Source organism: Cordyceps militaris (assembly GCF_000225605.1).
Source record: "Cordyceps militaris CM01 unplaced genomic scaffold CCM_S00006, whole genome shotgun sequence".
Classification (NCBI taxonomy): domain Eukaryota; kingdom Fungi; phylum Ascomycota; class Sordariomycetes; order Hypocreales; family Cordycipitaceae; genus Cordyceps; species Cordyceps militaris.
This window is the reverse complement of record NW_006271974.1, coordinates 671,677-688,844: the sequence shown is the minus strand read 5'-3', so window position 1 is coordinate 688,844 and position 17,168 is coordinate 671,677. Positions and strand designations below refer to the sequence as shown.

General features: G+C 53.2%; 4 protein-coding genes across 4 annotated transcripts; 2 read left to right on the top strand and 2 right to left on the bottom strand.

The window, feature by feature from the left end:
• Positions 1-206: 206 nt before the first annotated feature.
• On the top strand, positions 207-2,978 carry CCM_07508 (heat shock protein HSP98; the record flags this gene model as incomplete). The annotated part of the gene is made up of 1 exon (XM_006672649.1): positions 207-2,978. One exon carries the CDS (start codon positions 207-209, stop codon positions 2,976-2,978), a length of 2,772 nt encoding a protein of 923 aa, XP_006672712.1.
• A 468-nt stretch (positions 2,979-3,446) lies between these two features.
• On the bottom strand, positions 3,447-7,680 carry CCM_07507 (putative oxidoreductase; the record flags this gene model as incomplete). The annotated part of the gene is made up of 7 exons (XM_006672648.1): positions 3,447-3,679; positions 3,747-4,295; positions 4,351-4,598; positions 4,657-5,094; positions 5,146-5,457; positions 7,032-7,606; positions 7,648-7,680. The coding sequence occupies 7 exons, from the start codon at positions 7,678-7,680 to the stop codon at positions 3,447-3,449; spliced, it is 2,388 nt and encodes a 795-aa protein (XP_006672711.1).
• A 1,128-nt stretch (positions 7,681-8,808) lies between these two features.
• On the bottom strand, positions 8,809-10,447 carry CCM_07506 (protein pbn1; the record flags this gene model as incomplete). Its single annotated transcript, XM_006672647.1, has 3 exons — positions 8,809-9,990; positions 10,040-10,097; positions 10,146-10,447. The coding sequence occupies 3 exons, from the start codon at positions 10,445-10,447 to the stop codon at positions 8,809-8,811; spliced, it is 1,542 nt and encodes a 513-aa protein (XP_006672710.1).
• An 825-nt stretch (positions 10,448-11,272) lies between these two features.
• On the top strand, positions 11,273-14,494 carry CCM_07505 (Rhodanese-like protein; the record flags this gene model as incomplete). The annotated part of the gene is made up of 4 exons (XM_006672646.1): positions 11,273-11,353; positions 11,621-11,931; positions 11,985-12,014; positions 12,064-14,494. 4 exons carry the CDS (start codon positions 11,273-11,275, stop codon positions 14,492-14,494), a joined length of 2,853 nt encoding a protein of 950 aa, XP_006672709.1.
• Positions 14,495-17,168: the final 2,674 nt, after the last annotated feature.

The following is a 17,168-nucleotide window of genomic DNA, read 5'->3' as shown; positions in this document are numbered from 1 at the left end:
TGATTCCGAGGCCATCAACGTTAAATCCATCAAAGGTCCCAACTTCTTCCTCTTTTCTTTTTTCACTCACACACTCCTCAAACATACATGCTCACATACATGCTCACTGCGTGTCAGCAATTTTCATAGACCAAAGTCTACTGGCCTGAGCTCTTTCTCATCACAACCTAGCGCCCACGAAAGCTACCACATAGCCGTTCGTCACCATGACAGCACGAATGGACTTCACAGACCGCGCACAAAAGGCCGTGGAAGACGCCATGGCCTTGGCTGAACAATACGCACACTCACAACTGGTGCCCGTTCACCTCGCCGTCTCACTACTCGAACCCCCCGTCGATCAATCCAAGGATCAACAGAATGCCCCTCCCGGCGCCATCGCGACATTGTTTCGCCAAGTTATCGAGAGAGCCCATGGCGACCCTCAACTCTTTGACCGAGCTCTCAAGAAGACGTTGGTTCGTCTGCCGAGCCAAGATCCACCCCCAGAGCAGGTCTCTCTCTCGCCGCAGTTCCATGCTGTCTTACGCAAGGCCATGGAGCTGCAAAAGGTCCAGAAAGACACCTACATTGGTGTTGACCACCTCATCACAGCCCTCTCTGAGGAGCCCACCATCCAAGCGACGCTCCGCGAGGCCAATATACCGAAGCCAAAGTTAATCCAAGACGCCGTCCAGGCTATCCGCGGAACAAAACGAGTCGACAGCAAAACTGCCGATACGGAACAAGAAAACGAAAATTTGGCAAAATTTACCATCGATATGACGGCAATGGCCCGCGACAAGAAGGTCGATCCGGTCATTGGCCGAGAAGAGGAAATTCGCAGAGTCATCCGCATCCTGTCTCGCCGTACCAAGAACAACCCTGTCCTTATTGGTGAACCGGGTGTAGGAAAGACGACTGTGGTAGAAGGCTTGGCCCAGCGAATTGTCATTCGCGACGTTCCCGACAACTTGAAGAGCTGCAGACTGCTCTCCCTCGATGTTGGAGCGCTCGTTGCCGGCTCCAAGTTCCGTGGTGAATTCGAAGAGAGAATGAAGGGTGTCTTGAAAGAAATCGAGTCATCGAAGGAAATGATTGTTCTTTTTGTTGACGAAATTCATCTTCTCATGGGTGCTGGCTCATCTGGCGAGGGCGGAATGGATGCTGCCAATCTTCTCAAGCCCATGTTGGCTCGTGGTCAGTTGCACTGCATTGGTGCTACCACCCTTGCCGAGTACCGAAAGTACGTTGAAAAGGATGCCGCCTTTGAACGTCGCTTCCAGCAAGTTCTTGTCAAGGAGCCTACCATCCCTGAGACTATTTCCATCCTTCGTGGTCTCAAGGAGAAATACGATCGTCACCACCGCGTCACAATCAAAGACAATGCGCTGGTCGCCGCCGCCAACTTGGCCGCCAGGTACCTCACCAACCGCAGACTGCCCGATTCGGCCATTGATCTGGTCGATGAGGCTGCTGCTGCAGTGCAAGTCGCACGCGAATCCCGACCCGAAATCATTGACTCCAACGAACGCAAGCTCAGCCAGCTCATGATTGAAATCGCCGCTCTTGAGAAGGAGCACGATGAAGGATCGCAGAGTCGTCTCATGCAGGCAAGGAAAGAGGCCAAGAATGTCGAGGAGGAACTCGAACCTCTCCGCGAAAAGTATCAAAACGAACTCAGGCGGAGCGAGGACATCCACAACGCCAAGGTCAAACTCGACGACTTGGAGAAGCGCTTAGAAGATGCTATGAACAACGGAGAGCATGCCAAGGCCGCCGATCTCAAGTACGGAGCCATCCCCGATCAACAGGACGTCATCAAGCGACTCGAGGTTAAGAAGGCCGCCGCCGACGCCGCTCTCAACGAATCCAACACGGACGCCGGGGGCTCCATGGTCACCGACACAGTGGAAGCTGACCAAATCAACGAAATTGTCGCGCGCTGGACTGGCATTCCCGTGACCCGACTGCGCACGTCTGAAAAGGAGAAGCTCATCCACATGGAACGGGCGCTGAGCAAGGTAGTTGTTGGCCAAAGGGAAGCCGTCAAGTCGGTTGCCAACGCCATCCGGCTGCAGCGCTCCGGCCTTTCCAACCCCAACCAGCCTCCCAGTTTCCTTTTCTGCGGGCCCTCGGGCACCGGCAAGACGCTTCTTACCAAGGCACTCGCCGAGTTCCTCTTTGACGACAGCCGTGCCATGATCCGCTTCGACATGTCTGAGTATCAGGAGCGACACGCGCTCAGCCGCATGATTGGCGCGCCGCCCGGCTACGTCGGCCACGACGCGGGCGGGCAGCTGACCGAGGCGCTCCGCCGCAAGCCCTTTTCCATTCTCCTCTTTGACGAGGTGGAAAAGGCGGCCAAGGAGGTTCTCACCGTCATGCTGCAGCTCATGGACGACGGGCGCATCACCGACGGCCAGGGCCGCGTGGTGGACGCCAAGAACTGCATCGTCGTCATGACGTCCAACCTGGGCGCCGAGTACCTCACCCGGCCGGGTACTAAGGAGGGCAAGGTAGACTCTGCCACCAAGGAGCTGGTCATGGGTTCGCTGCGTAACTACTTTCTCCCCGAGTTCCTTAACCGCATCAACTCGGTCGTCATCTTCAACCGCCTCACCCGCAAGGAGATTCGCAACATTGTCGACGTGCGCCTCATGGAGATTCAGAAGCGCTTGCACGATAATGGGCGAAATGTCACCATTGAAGTCTCGGACGAGGCCAAGGACTACCTCGCCAATGCTGGTTACTCGCCCGCCTACGGTGCCCGCCCGCTCGCGCGTCTCATTGAGCAAGAGGTCCTTAACAAGCTCGCCATCCTCATACTCCGCAACAATATCCGCGACAAGGAGACGGCGCGGGTCGAGCTCGAAGACGGTAGGATCGTGGTTCTCGCGAACCATCATGACAGTGATCCTGATGAGGATGAGGAGATGGTTGACGAGGAGGACGCCGTCGATGAGCTCGACATGGACGATGGGGATTTTTACGACTAGAGAGGAGATGGAGACGACAAAGGTTGAAACCCCAGAAAATCCCAGAAAAAAAAGCCACTTTGATATCTGGTTTCATGATGTCGGAAGTGGTCGCATACCTTGTCATACAGTGACAAACGATTACAATGATTTGTTTTTTTACGCGGCGTTTTTGCTAGACGCATGGATGATTTCTCATGATGCGTAGCCGGAAGCAGTTGTTTCTATAGGCATAGAGAATACATGTATATCTCATACATGACATAATGAAGAAACAAATTGAAATTGAAATATCTTTTAGATTGTAATAACTCTAAACCGTGAAAGTGAATTTGTGTGCATTAACCATGGTATAGAACTTAGATTAACGCTAGTAGAGAAGGGAAACCAAAATCGCGTGTTCAGATATGCCGTTACAAGAAGAATGATGGACCGTGTTTACCTGTCTGCTCCTGGTATCGTTTATACGTCGTTTCTCATCATCCGTTTTCATGGTAGGCCGAGCAGCACACCGTCGTCGCCGATCCAGCCAAAGTCGTCTGTGAACATGGACCAGTCGATTTCCTGAAAGGGGTCGGCGCTCATTGTCATTGGAAGCAGCATGTTGCTCGACTGGCCGACAGATGTGGGCGCAGGTTGCGGGCCTGTGGAAGACGGCACGTCATTCTCGCTGGCAGGCTCGGTGGACCGCGCCGGATTCTGTCGTGTGCTCCTGTGGCCATCTACTCATAGTTAGCATTCTGTAGGGTGTTTTGGTTCCTGCCAGATATAAATGTATTTCAAACATACGGATGAGGTCATTGGCCCTATTCGCCGCGGCCGCCGTCTCGCTATTCTTTTGCGCAGCGCAAAGACCGCGCTTGAACAGCTCGAGGCACCAAAACGACATGCCAACGCCGAGGCGGTGCGACCAGGCGCGGGGCCCAGTCTCGATGCGCGGGATGAGGTGGCGGACGTGCCAAAAGGTCTCGACAATGACGCCGATGCGGTGCGGGAGGTCGCCCTCCTCAACGGAGCAGCGGTGGATGGCGGCGGCGGCGTGCTGCGCGAGCAGGTTGGCGTCGTTGGGCGCCACGTCGGGCGGCGCCGATGTCGAGTACAGGATGGCGGTGACGATGCAAGCGGCGTCGACGAGGCTGCGGAAGATTTGGTTGGTAGCGTGCGTGAGGAACTGGCTACGCGACTCGAGATCCAGCACCGTGCTGATGAGGCTGCGCGCCGTGCGGAAGGCACGGAGGTAGTAGAGGCGCTGCACGTGTGTTGTCGCGTCGGGGTTGGCGGAGAAGTAAAAGGTTTGGATCTCGAGAAGTGCAGAGAGAGACAGGACGCGAAGCAGGTCTGTATTGGGTGTTACTCGGAGTTGCTGGTGGAGGGGTCAAACGGACAGGCATACCGGTGTTGGACTGGAAGATTGCAGGCCGCAGCGCTTCAAACTCTTGCTCCCATCGTGTGACTTCAGAGATGGGAGCTTGCCCACGGCTGGATGCATGCACCGCCATTGCGCTGTGGAAGCGATTTAGGAATCTGTAGAGGTCGAACATGGATATTAGATCGGTCCAGAATGGCGAGTCTAGAGATGCGCGACATTGCGTGTCGTCGTGCTGGATAGAGGGTGGCGGATGGCCACTAGTCGTCGATATTCTGCAATTGCCATTGGTTAGCAAAGAATGATGCTGTCAAGCGATGCCTGTCGTCCTACTTTTGCGCCAGCACACAGCAGGCCATCCACGTCGACGCAGCTTCCTCGTCGGAGAAGACGCGAGTCTTGCGTGTGCCGACACAAAACTGCTTATGACTGCCTCGTCCAGTATGTACTCCAATCATCATGATCCCCGTCATGACAATGCTGATATATGTCGTGGAGGAATCCGTCAACAGCCGTATGGTGGGGAGAGGCCAGGCGCAGAGGAACAGGGCCGCGTGAGCGGTTTCCAGCCCCATGGCCGGATCTATCAGCGTCTTGGAAATATCCTCTTCAACATAATCGACCAGCGCGCGGAAAAACACACGGTCCGTGGTGTATCGGCGACAGGTTACGTATATGACGACCCAGAACAGCGTTGAGCTGGCTTCGTAGCACTCATCCGGATCTCGCTTTCGCAAGATGGGCAATGCCGGGTGGAAGCACTGCAAGAACCTAAGATCTACGTGTAAGCAGTGCGCTCCAATCAATAATTGGGCTGCTTACTTGTCAAAGTACCAGTCAATATCGTCTCCGGAGACCCTGTGCTTGCCAAGCATGCGGGCCTGGGTGGGGCCGGTCTTGGGACGCTGTTCGGAGAGCCGTGCAGAGGGCGGCGCCGCAGCCGCAGATGGTTCCGAGAGAGGCGTCGGCGTTTGCGGTACGGGTTGCGCGAAAGAGCGGCTGTAGGATTCTGTTGCATTCTGAAACGGGGCTCGCGGGCTGGGCGGCGTCCATTTCAAGTCGGCGGCGTCGGTGCCGTGCGGATGGACCACCTGTTTGATGGATCGGAGCTCCTGCTCCAGCTGCTCCAGCTTGCTGCGTACCGCCCGTCAGCCTCGTGGATAAGAGTTGCAACAAAAGATTTCCGTGGTCGCGTACCTTCGTTTCGTTATGCGTTTGTGAAACTTATCCACCAGGCATGAAATCTGCAGTTTGGCGCATCTCTGACACGGCTGACCAGGCACGGTGCTGGAGCGACAGCGGACCTGAAGAGAACAAAAAAAACACAGCTTGTAAGTCTAAAAATATCCTTGGCAGCGCTGGGCAGAGCCAAAATGGGCCGCTTGCTTGGCGTAAAAAACAAGAGGCAGGAATTCTGCGAAACATCTACTGGGAGAACTCAATCACACACCTTGGAGTTGCGACAGTTGACGCAGGCCACGTTGCGCCGCGTACGGTCTTCGCTGTGTGGTGAAGCTGACGACGCTGCATCTGCTGAGGGTGGCGTGGGGGCCATCGGGGGACGAGTCTCTGCTGCCGCGGTGGCTCTGTTCACGGCATGGCCTCGTTGTGGCGCAGTGATAAGGACGAAGAAGGTTTCGGCTATCGATGATATTTTGGGTAAATAACAGAAAAAAGACTGATGGCGCCTGTGCTTGGCTGTTTCGTCCAATTCAGGTTTTGGTGTGAGAGCCCGGCCACAACATGTGTTCAAAATGCTGTCGGTGCTACACATCAGTGTTGTGATTTAAGTGGGGACCTCGGCGCACAATCAGCTAGTAACCTATAATTAGCTAGAAAGCAAGAAAGGGTTAATAGTATATAGATAAATAAGTTAGCTTCTAAAGAAACTAATCTTAACTATTAATAAAATTATTTTAGTTTATTTTAAAGCTTATATATGTTTAAAACTAATTTAACTATTTTATAAATTTAAATCTTTTTTATAAAGATAATATATATAATAATTTTTATCTAATTAATTATATTTAATTTAAATAAAACTATAAAAATAAAAATAAAAATAAAAATAAAAGAAATTTAAAAAGATATATTATTTAAAGCTAGAAAAAGGGCTAAAAGACTTAATTAAGTCTAAATATAAATTAATATTATGCCAAACAAGCCGTCGACATCAGTCTCATTGAGCGATTCGCAAAGTTCCTCGCCGTTGTCGGAGGGCTCACATCTCCCACCCCGGACAACTGGCTCATAACGACGCATCCCGACAGCTCGCCGAGCCAAGAATTAAGCGGCTGTACAGACACATCTATGACTTCTTTCTGGTACCTACTGCCGAATGGCCCGAGTATTTTGCTGAAAATGGTCTGAAGGAGCCAGTGTCGTCGCATCGCGTGCCGTTTGGGTATGCTGCAGGACAACCTGACAAGACGCTGTATCAGATCCTGGAGATCCTGGAGGGCAGGCCGGAGCGAAATGAAGAGTTTAATCGCGCAATGGCGGCAGCTGTGGAAACGATGCCAATCACGGGCATGTATGATTTTAGTCGGATTGGTAAAAGTGAAATTGAGCCTGAGCGAGCTCTCCTTGTTGATGTTGGTGGAGGCAAGGGGCAGGCCAGAAAATTCGACTTTATCACGGTAGTAGCTAACCTAGTTGGGGGCACTGGTATACCACATTCATCGAGTTCTCAACGACTGGTCCGACACAGAATACCATAGCTCTCATCAAAGCTTTCGAAATCCAGCGCGTCAAAAACAGCATGAGCACCACCCCAACCCTTCATGGCATCCATCCACTTCTTGTCCGGGTAGACAAACGAATGCGCTCCATACGACCGAATGAGATGATTATTGCGCAGACTCGCAGTTCCATACACCTCAGCACCCGCCAACTTGGCAAGAATCATCACCCCCGTGCCAACACCACCACTCATGCCGTGGATGAAAACACGCTGGCGCTCGGCGACATTGGCCACCTCCTTCACCATTGCATAGGCAGTGCTCCAGTCACATATCAGCCCAGTAACTTGCCGATGATCCAGACCCCCAAGGATCTTGACACAATACTCCTCCGGCTGATTCACATACTCAGCCTGCACATTGTACTTGGTCAGCACGGCAACAGTGTCGCCAACCTGCAGCTCTTTACAGAAATCTCCGAGCTTGCTGACCGTCCCCACCAGACAGTAGCCTGGTGTCAGTGGTGCAGCAACTTGATCCGGGTATATCCCCTTTCGCATGCTGATGTCGCCACCAGTGAAGCCTGAGAGTTCCGTGCGGATCTGGACATGGCGTGTAGGGGTGGCGGACAGGTTGCATCGACGATTTGGAGGACGTCGATGTCTCCGAACTGCATGATGAGGAGTTTTCGTGTGGATGTCATTGTAGAAGGGACGGGTTTTGTCGGCAAGCAAAGGCTTTAACCTGCAACTGAGCAGGTGGTAGTGAAGGGACGTGTAAGTGAGGCTAGCGCTACGTTTAGAAAGAAGCTGAAATGCAAATGAGAGCTGACGCCGGAGACAACAGGTTCGAAATTTCTGAAATTCTCAATTTTGATATTTATCATCACAAATACATCCCCTTGGCCCCATGGTATTTACCCTCGCTCTCGATGCCTGTTGCAGAGCCATGCTCGCCATCGGTACATCCAATTCCATGAACAGCGACATATGGCCCTCCCACAACACGAGGCTGCGCGACATTGCCTCCCGCCTCTGGGAGCTAGGCCAGCTCCAATTCGGCAACGCCGGATCATCCGCACGAGCTGTCACCAGACAAAGCGAAGCATCGCTGTCGTCTTTGGCGTCGCAACCGACCGCCACATGCTGTCACCTATTATGAGCACGAGGAACCATGCCAGCACAAGTTCGACTGTCGTCTCGGCGCCACTTCACGATCCCCTGCCGTTGTTGAGTTCTCTAGAGAGCATGGCGGATAGTCGGGCAGCGCCGCAGCTGTGTAGTTTGCAGAATTTCTTGTCTTCGTTGGATGGTGCTGAAGGGGCCGATGGTGGACAGAAGATGCAGGTGCCGCCGTATGGGGAGCAGCAGATGCTGAATTCAGATGTGACGATGATTGATCCGAATTTACTTTATGAAACTTCTTTGAACATTAGCGGTTGAGTTGGCGTTTGTTTTCTACTTGCATACAGGGACAGAATTTAGACAGGTTCTAAAAGTTGTAACTTGAGAGTTGAAGCTGGCTGCTGGGTAGAAAATAGGTATAACAAGAATCACTGATGTCACGTTTTCTGGCGACAACAATTCCCCCCTCCTGGTCGCATCTTCTGTGCTGCGCGCTAGTTTGACTTCCTGCGTGATTTGACTCTGTTATCTGATCATGGTACGCGCGTTGTCATCTGGCGATGGATTCTCTTCTTTTATTCTGTGGGGGCAAAAGTCTGTGCCTGCCTTGGCTAACACCGAAATTTTGGCCAGGGTGCTCAACACTTTGATTCTCAGGCCCTTGCCGTCGCCGCGCGGCTTCATAGCTTCTTCTTCTTTTTGCCGTCCTGGTCCGCGATGCTGCCACCGGCAGGCCTATTTGATGCATTGCTCTTATAGCCGGATTGCAGAAAAGCACCGACTAGCTTCCATAGAATCCACGCAAACCCGATTGATATGGCAGCCGTGGTTCCGATTCCAACCCAGTCCGACGCGCTGGTATTAAGCACCGGGACGGAGAGACTACTCATAAGCCGGCTCTCCATGACGCGGCTGCCCCCGCGCCCTTGTGGATAGACATGCCAAAATACTGTTCCATCTTCAAACAGATCGTCGTATCCAAGATGGATCCGATCAAAGGGACTTTTGGTAAAATCTACCGATTGTACAGGCCCGCACGCCCAAAAGACTGCCGGGAATGGAACCTCAATGTCCTCAATGCCCGTCTCAGAAGGTCTGAGATAACGGAGATGGAGGGGTACTTCTGCCGTCCATGCGTCAGGATACGCGCGCATCGCAGGAGGTGCAAGCTCTAGCAAGACCGTCGAGCCCCAGACTGAGGTGGTGTATTCTGGGGCTTCAAGGTCGACGGGAAGGCTTGTGTACGGAGCCGCCGTCAGGTTCTTGGAGGCCAGGAACAGATCATCGGCGAGCTGATACCTGTCTGCAAATATCGTCCTCGGCAGCGTCAGATATGCATACATTTTGCAGCTGCCCCCATCAACTGGCGGCTTGTTGGAGTCGAAGCCAAGCTGCATCGTCGGATGCAGGCCAGTGGGCGTTGCGAACCGCGACGAGAATGACGCAGGACTGGCTCTGTGACGCGCTGGGAAAGCAAAGAATACCGGGCCCGGCTTCGTTTGCTCTTTAAGAACGGTTAACGTGCCAGAGACACCAAGTTCATGCGGTTTCATGTTGACCGGCTCGTCTAAGCCCATGATGCCAACTTCAGTGCGTCGGCTGTCAGCGGCTATCGCTACCAGATTTTGGCTTCGTAGCGGCCAGAATGCCGTCATCTTGACTGTTTGCGGCTCCGCATCATATGTTATGTCCAGAGAAGCAGCAACATTCAGTCCTCTGACTCTTGCTTGGCATTCTGGATCAAGCTCAGTGCAAAAGGTGGTTGAAAAGTAGGCCATGAAATCTTCCAAGGCCTCGACGTGCTGGTAAAAGTACCGACCTGTTATGGAGTCGTTCGATTTGTGATCAATTTCCGTAAAGGCCTGCCCTGGGAATAAGCGACCATCTTGGCATTGACGTGCACGAGCTTACCTCTCTTGACTCGCATCCAACCGGTCCAAAGGCCTGTAGCAGAGTGCACAGTTTGGATCTACACCATGTTAGGATTTCGAGACTTCTCGTTGCACTCCCAACTTACGGGTCTACGTCTCTTTGTTTCGCTGGCGCATAATAAGAGACATGAAGCCCGGGCGATATGCGGGAGCTAAACGGGCTAATCGTGTTTTGCTGTTGGGGGCTGGCCCATCGGACCTGCAGAGAGCTGAAGTCGCGCAAAACGGATGCAAAATTGGCCGGGATTTCATCTATTGGAATGGTGAATCTATCTTCACGCATGGTATTGATGGTCGGGCCAAGCAGTCCGGTAGGTTGCACATCAAACTCCCTGGGATCAAGCTCACCCCCTGGCGGGTGGACGAAAGTGATGCGCTCCTTTATCATGGCGTCGCGTTTTCAGCTTGTCAATGGCCGGCTGCAGTTTTATTCATGCATGGGTAGCAAACATAGGAGCTAGTAGTTATGATGGGCTGAACTCGGCTGTCGTGCTGTGGAAGAAGGACGAGGGTGTCAAGATCGTAGTTGCACGAGAGCTGGCACGGGCGGGTTCCACACGCGACCTGCTGCTTACCCTGGACCTGAGTTTGGCGCAGGCATCTGACTTGCCAAGACATCTGTGCGAAAAGGCGACTCATTTCGGTGTGTTTTGCTCGTAATTGCTGTCTCTCTTTGTTTTATCGTTGGCGGCTCGTGAAAGGGGTCCGGGAGTGGCGATGATGTTTACATATCGAGAGCGCAAGAGGGCATATTCCTAGGATCAGCGTGCGCCACGTAGATGCGACAGCCCACAACGCGGCCAACGTATGCTGTATCCAATAGAATCATCGTCCTGACGAGATCTCTATTTAGACCGCCCACCAGATAACTAGGACTTTCAGAAGAGTTCAGAAGATCGTCGCTGATCAAATCCAGACACCCACAGCCGGTGTGCCAAAGGACAGACCGACGGCAAAAGGCGCTAAGCCTCTTTGGGGACCGAGATGTTGAGGGCATGGCCAGTCCGCCTCGTGAAGAGGCTGTTTCGTCACTCTGCAGTCACCGTTGTCCTCGTTTATTTTTCTCCCGAGATATTACTCGTGCTCATTTCAATCTCGCTTCACTCATTGGTTTCTGTTGGTGACAAAATTCCCCTGCGAAACTGATCCATGGCCTGATGGCCCTCCAATCACAGTCACCACCACGCTGCCGATGTCCGACTCGTCCTTGACAATGACCGACGACCAACCCTATGTCACGATCCGTGCCCGCCAGCCCGTGGGGGGGCCAGGCGCACGGAATGGCGACCCGTCTGTATGTCTAGAAAATGCAACATTGCATATTGTCTCCCTTTTTTGCTTTACGGCCCGACTTTTGGCTAAATACCTCTCATCTGCCCTCCCCCCGCGGTATAGGTCAACTTTAGCAACGGCACAATGCAACCCAGATCAGCCACTCATGATATCAGCCGTACAAGCTTCCACGTGAAGCACATCAGTCAGTTCGCCAAACGACTGGAAGATGCAAGTAGACACCCTGGCGGCAAAGGATGGTTAACCTTTTACTAATAGCCACATCTAGTCCGCGGCGCGTGCCTTTCCTAACCGGGGCCGCTCAACACAGCGCTACAAAAAGGTGGAAGCCCTCCTTCTTCACTGGGGTTCAGATGACCTCTTTGTGCTGCCAGAGTTGGAGGACTTGCAAAAGTGTCTGAGCGAAGACTATGCGTTTGACACGGACATCTTTGCCATTCCTTCGGAAAACTCGCATCTTGAGTTGATGATGCGGGTTGGCCAGCTGATCAAAGAGCACGAGTCGCCCGATACGTTATTCCTAGTATACTATGGCGGTCATGCCAGAATTGACGAGTCGCGTCAAAGCACCTGGTGCGCGTACGTGTCGACCTGGCTTGTCTACCCGAGCCCTGAGACTGACATGCATACAGAACACGAGAGCCAAGCTCTCCTTGGTTACAGTAAGGCTCATTCATACCAGTTTTGTTGAGTTGCTGCTAACTATATCAGATGGTCTGCTATCCAAACGCTCCTCGAGCGCTCGAAATCAGATGTGCTCATCCTCCTCGACTGCTGCGCCGGCGCAGCGAGCGCGACCTTTTCAACCGGAAATAGTATTACCGAGACGATATCTGCGTCCAGTTGGGACGCTATTGCTCCCGATCCGGGTCGCTATTCTTTCACCAATGCTCTCATAGAAGTCCTGCAAGAGTGGAGGTCGCGAACATTTTCCGCCGCCATGTTGCACGCCGAGGTGCTGGCTCGTCTCAAGCATCCTCGCCCCATCACCATCAACGGCAAACTATTTGAAGCGCGATCGACTCCGGTTCACTTCATGATGACGGCAAACCACAAAGCTCCCAGCATTGAGCTTTGCAACGCCAGACAGCAGAAGATGCCCCCGTCGCCACCATTGCCCCCGTCTCCGCCACGACCGAGCCACGGCTCCGGTGCTGATCCGATGGGCATCACTCGGGGGCCATGCCCAAACCCAATTCCCAGAACGCCTGTATCCAGCGACCCGAACGAGGATACTCCGCACGTGATGATCTCGCTTGCGCTGGAAGACGACCAGAGGCTCGATATCAATGCTTGGGAGCAGTGGTTGAGCGCCTTTCCCTCGCTTGCCAAGCATGTCAAAGTGCAAGGAGTCTTCAAGAGTCACTCGACTCTCCTTCTTGTCTCTATGCCCGTCATGATTTGGGACATGCTACCCGAGGACCATGCGACATCATTCGTCGCCTTCATCCGATCCAACAATCTCGCCATTCCAAGAAATGCCCAGCAGCCACCAACAGTGAGAGCGGCGACACAAGTCCGCCAGTCCCACACTGGTAGACACGATACGGAGTCCTTTGTCTCTGGCGTGTCTGGAACTACGTTTGCTGCCGCAGACCATGTATACGATCGACGACCTCGAGAAGTGTCTGGTCTTGCTCACGGCTCAGCCGGGACAATGACGAGGAGTGAACAACCTGTCAGCTATCCGGCGAATTTCAGTGCGCCAGGATCACCCATTCTGTCTTCCCCGGGCGGTTTGAATATCCAGCCACTTCGACAAGTGGATTCCAGCCTCTCCCTCCAAACTCTACAGCGTCGGTCATCGTCTGGTTCTCCACCCGAAAGCTCCGGGATATCAAGACAGATTATCCTCAACCAGCAACAAGCAATGCGTCGTACTGTTTTCGGCGAAAATGTCCCCGAACCAAAGCGCTTTGCAAGCCATGTCGAGAAAAGGTTGGAGGAATACTACCAGCACGAACCTTTACCCAATGACGCGCAGAGCGCGATGCTGGCGTCTAACTTGGGCATCGAATTATGGCATCTGGAAATTTGGTTCCATCACCGCCGCGAGAGGGATATAGTATCAACCCGGTTCGCTAGCATGAAGCTCAAGGACACAACGCGCGGAGGCAATGATGGGCCGCGCATGATCCTTCCTACGGCTCTCTCTGAGTTGCTGGAGCTCTCCTTGCCTGGGCAGATTCTACCATTTGATCTTCGTTCGACAAACGATTTCAACAGATCACATTTACATGGAGCATTGAACCTGCGTGCTCCGCAATCATTCCTACAGATAGCACCCCTCGATATTATAGAGCGATGCTTCAACGACGAGGAGAGTCGAAAGGCGTTTGCCGCACGGATGGACTGCAAATGCATCCTCTTCTACTCAAAAGGTGTCGATTCTCCCTCGGGGTGTCCCACTGCAGGCATTCTCCTGGAAAAGCTACGATCGAGCGGATGGGTCGGAGACTGTTTCATACTCAGAGGCAACTTCCGTGAGTTCAGCGTCTCCTTTGACAAGTTCGTCGTTGGTTCCAAGGCGACGCCAGAAGCGAGAGCGTGGTCGAACCAGTGGCACGACATGGTACCGTCTGGCTCTGCCGAGGTCGAGAGCAAACAGAAATACGCGCAATGGCTAGAGGCGCGCCGGGCAGAAGACGGGCAACAGCGCGCCCCGTCCACACCGGAGCAGCTGGCCGAACGAGCAGCGGGCCTCGAGAGCCAGGAGCGCGAGCTGGAAGCCGAGTTTCGAGAGCAACACAACGACTTGTACCGAAAAGCGCGAGACCTCCACGCCGACCATGAGGCGCGCGCCTCCGGGGCCGCCGCCGAACTGGTGGAACATCTAGACCGCGGCCTGGGCAAGCTGCGAGGCGCGCTGGCGCAAGATTCGGCACCGCCACCGCGAACCTACCCGGAGGTCGCCGCCGGCTCGTCCAAGAGGCACGCTGATGACTACGCCGGCAAGGTGTATCGCGCCGCGCCGGAGGAGATGGACGGGTATGTGGAGGTACCCAGAGCGAGCGAGGTCCGGCCGCCGCCGGGACACACTGGGCGTCCGTCGTCTGAGACGGGAAGTCCGCAGGAGGATATGACGCGCCGAGGCCGGAGCGGAGGCAGCGGGCTGCTGACGAAGGTCTTCAGGCGTTCTTGAAATATATTTTACAGTTAACCAGGCTAATATTGGTGTGAGTCTTTTCTAGCATTTCCGAATTATCTATGTTCTCTCGCGTGTTTTACTATAGATGGGCCGTCTTTTGGTACTTTTATTATATATTTATTTTTCTCTCCTCCTTCTCTTCATTTTCCATAAGGCGACTCTACGAAACAGATATCATGTAGTACAGGTAATTGTCAATTCACTCGGTCAGAAACCGACAACGGACCAACTCCGCAGTCGGATCTGGGTCCGTCACCCACATTGAATCGACGTAGGGCAAAGAATCTCGCCCCAGGACGCACCACCTCGAAACACGAGATCGAATCCGGCAATTGTCGCGAAGTGGCTTATTTTTTCGTGACCACGGTGAACAAGGGGAGGCGGGCACAGGCGCGCTCCAGGTCGTGTGGCCACCAGGAACCCCCCCCCCAAGTGTAATGTTGTATCAGCAAGGCGGGTGCCGCAAACGTTCCACGCCGAAAATCGTGGGCGTGTTGTTGACAGCTGTTTTCGGCGGCCGGCCCCTTTTCCCCTTGTTGCCGCCCTGCGTTGTCGGATCCATGGGGTGCCGGCGGGAAGAGGGAGCAGCAGCAAGGTTTTTGTGCGACCGCACCCTTTTTTTGTTTATTCTTTTTTTCTTTTGGTTACTCTGCCCCTTTTCTTGTCTGCTCTAGTTCCATTGGCTCGTGGTAAAATGGCATGTCGCGTTGGCATGTTTTAGGCTCATGCCGACAATATGACAACGCGGCCTTGGTGTGGCTGGTACAGTCTGCAGAGAAGTGCGTGATGATGAAAGGGGTGGCCGGTCCGCAGGCCCTGCTGGTGACTTGTTGCCAAGATTGAGACGGGTGCATCGAATAAGGTGCATGGTACTTCTGTGTCACAGTGCAGGGGGGAGTGGGCAAATAAATGATGCGGCCGCTCTCTTCTTGCCCTGCGAAATGTCGTCTCAGGAGTACGTGTACGGAGTAGCACAAGAGAAGCAACTTGCAGGCATGGATACGAAAATTCTCGCTACTGAGATGGACTGACCGCATCTTTCGAGCAAGGATGAGTTCCGGTCACCTGGTATTAAAGAGCCTTGCATGAGAGGGTTATACAAGCACGGAATCGGTCTGCTGTGCGTTGTCATGGATGTTCTATTGATCCAGTCAGTGTAGCGGTTACTGTTGCACGGCAGTCGTTGCCCACATGGCCCAGACGTCATGCGTCCTGTCTGGGAGGGCAACACAAGAACTTATTTTGGGTGACTCTCTGCCTCTGAGAATGGGTTAATAGTGTGGGCTTGCTTGTTGCAGTGGCAGGAGAGCTGGTAGAGCTTGGCCACCGCTCTTCACATCGTCCTGCACAGACCGAGCAGCAGTGTCAACATTTGGCATGATCTGCAGAGGGTAAAGCTGAAAATGCAATCATGAATATCAAAAGAGTACAGGTGATACCCGATCACTCTCAGCGTATCTGTGGCATGCGGTAAGAGTATTGAATAATCCCGCCAGCGCGGACACGTCATAGAATATGTACTCGAAGACCTCGTCAAATCTCGTCAGGATGATATATGGGGGGCTGTCGTCAACCGATAGCCCGTTTGAAAGTTGCCGTTCCCAACTCTGCAGTGGGAATGAAAACTACAGTCCTGAATCTTTCATTCTCGTGATACTTGTGAATCGTCATAGCCAATAATCCAGACGCGGTGGGCCAAGCCTTTGCCGAGACTCTGCCATTCCAACGTACATTTCGACCAATGACCAAGCCAAGAAGGACAAGGCCTCGTATTCAGCCTTCCAATTTCAACTATGATGACATTTGACATGTTACAAAGCGCTTGCTACGTATGACAATGTGTCAGATCCCGTGTGATATCTAGAACGTGGCAATCTGTCCTAAACAAGACACACTACTGCCCCAGCGTCAGTCTATGCAACAAACAACCTCTTTGGCCCGTGTGCCGCAGAGAGGGCACGGCGGCGTATGTGGTGCTCAATACCCGTCGTTCTGCATCTACGTGTTTGAATCCTCGCCTGGCTCCCCTGCTTCTGTCTGTGGCTGGTGGGATATGCTCACTCCTCCTTATCCCTTGTGGTATGGAGAAGAAGGGCGGTATGAACGGGTCGAGCAGAGCAGCGGAGTTCAGCTGTGTCAGGCGCAGAGCCACGACGAAACCCATCTCTGTGATAGAGCGAACGTGATACTACTCACCCTATAGCCGAGACTGCGGGAATGTAGTCGCAATTCTATCACTTGTATGTACGAGGAACGCCTGGGGTAAACACACCTGACTACTGGTGGCGAAAGCTGAGGGAGATTGGATGGTGTTGTGAGCCTTGTTCTGCGGGTCGTGAGATTGATTGCGACGTTTTTCGGCGCTTCTCAAGCCGAAATATGACAAGTTATAAGTTGTTGATGCCGCAATGGAGTAAAAGCAGTAGCGTAATTGCGCCAGAATCTGGAGAACCACCCAAAGCGTGCCAACGACCTTGCTCTTGAGGGCAGGCAGCAACAGTTCTCACCTGAGACGGACGACCCCAGTATCGCAGGATATGCGGGGTTTTTTCTCTCGCTCTCGCTTAGTCCCTATTAAGAAAGTGCTTTGAGAGGGAAATGTGATTAAGCTTCGGGGATTCTGCGCATCTGTCAGTTTTGCCAAGACCATTTTCTATCAAAACACTCT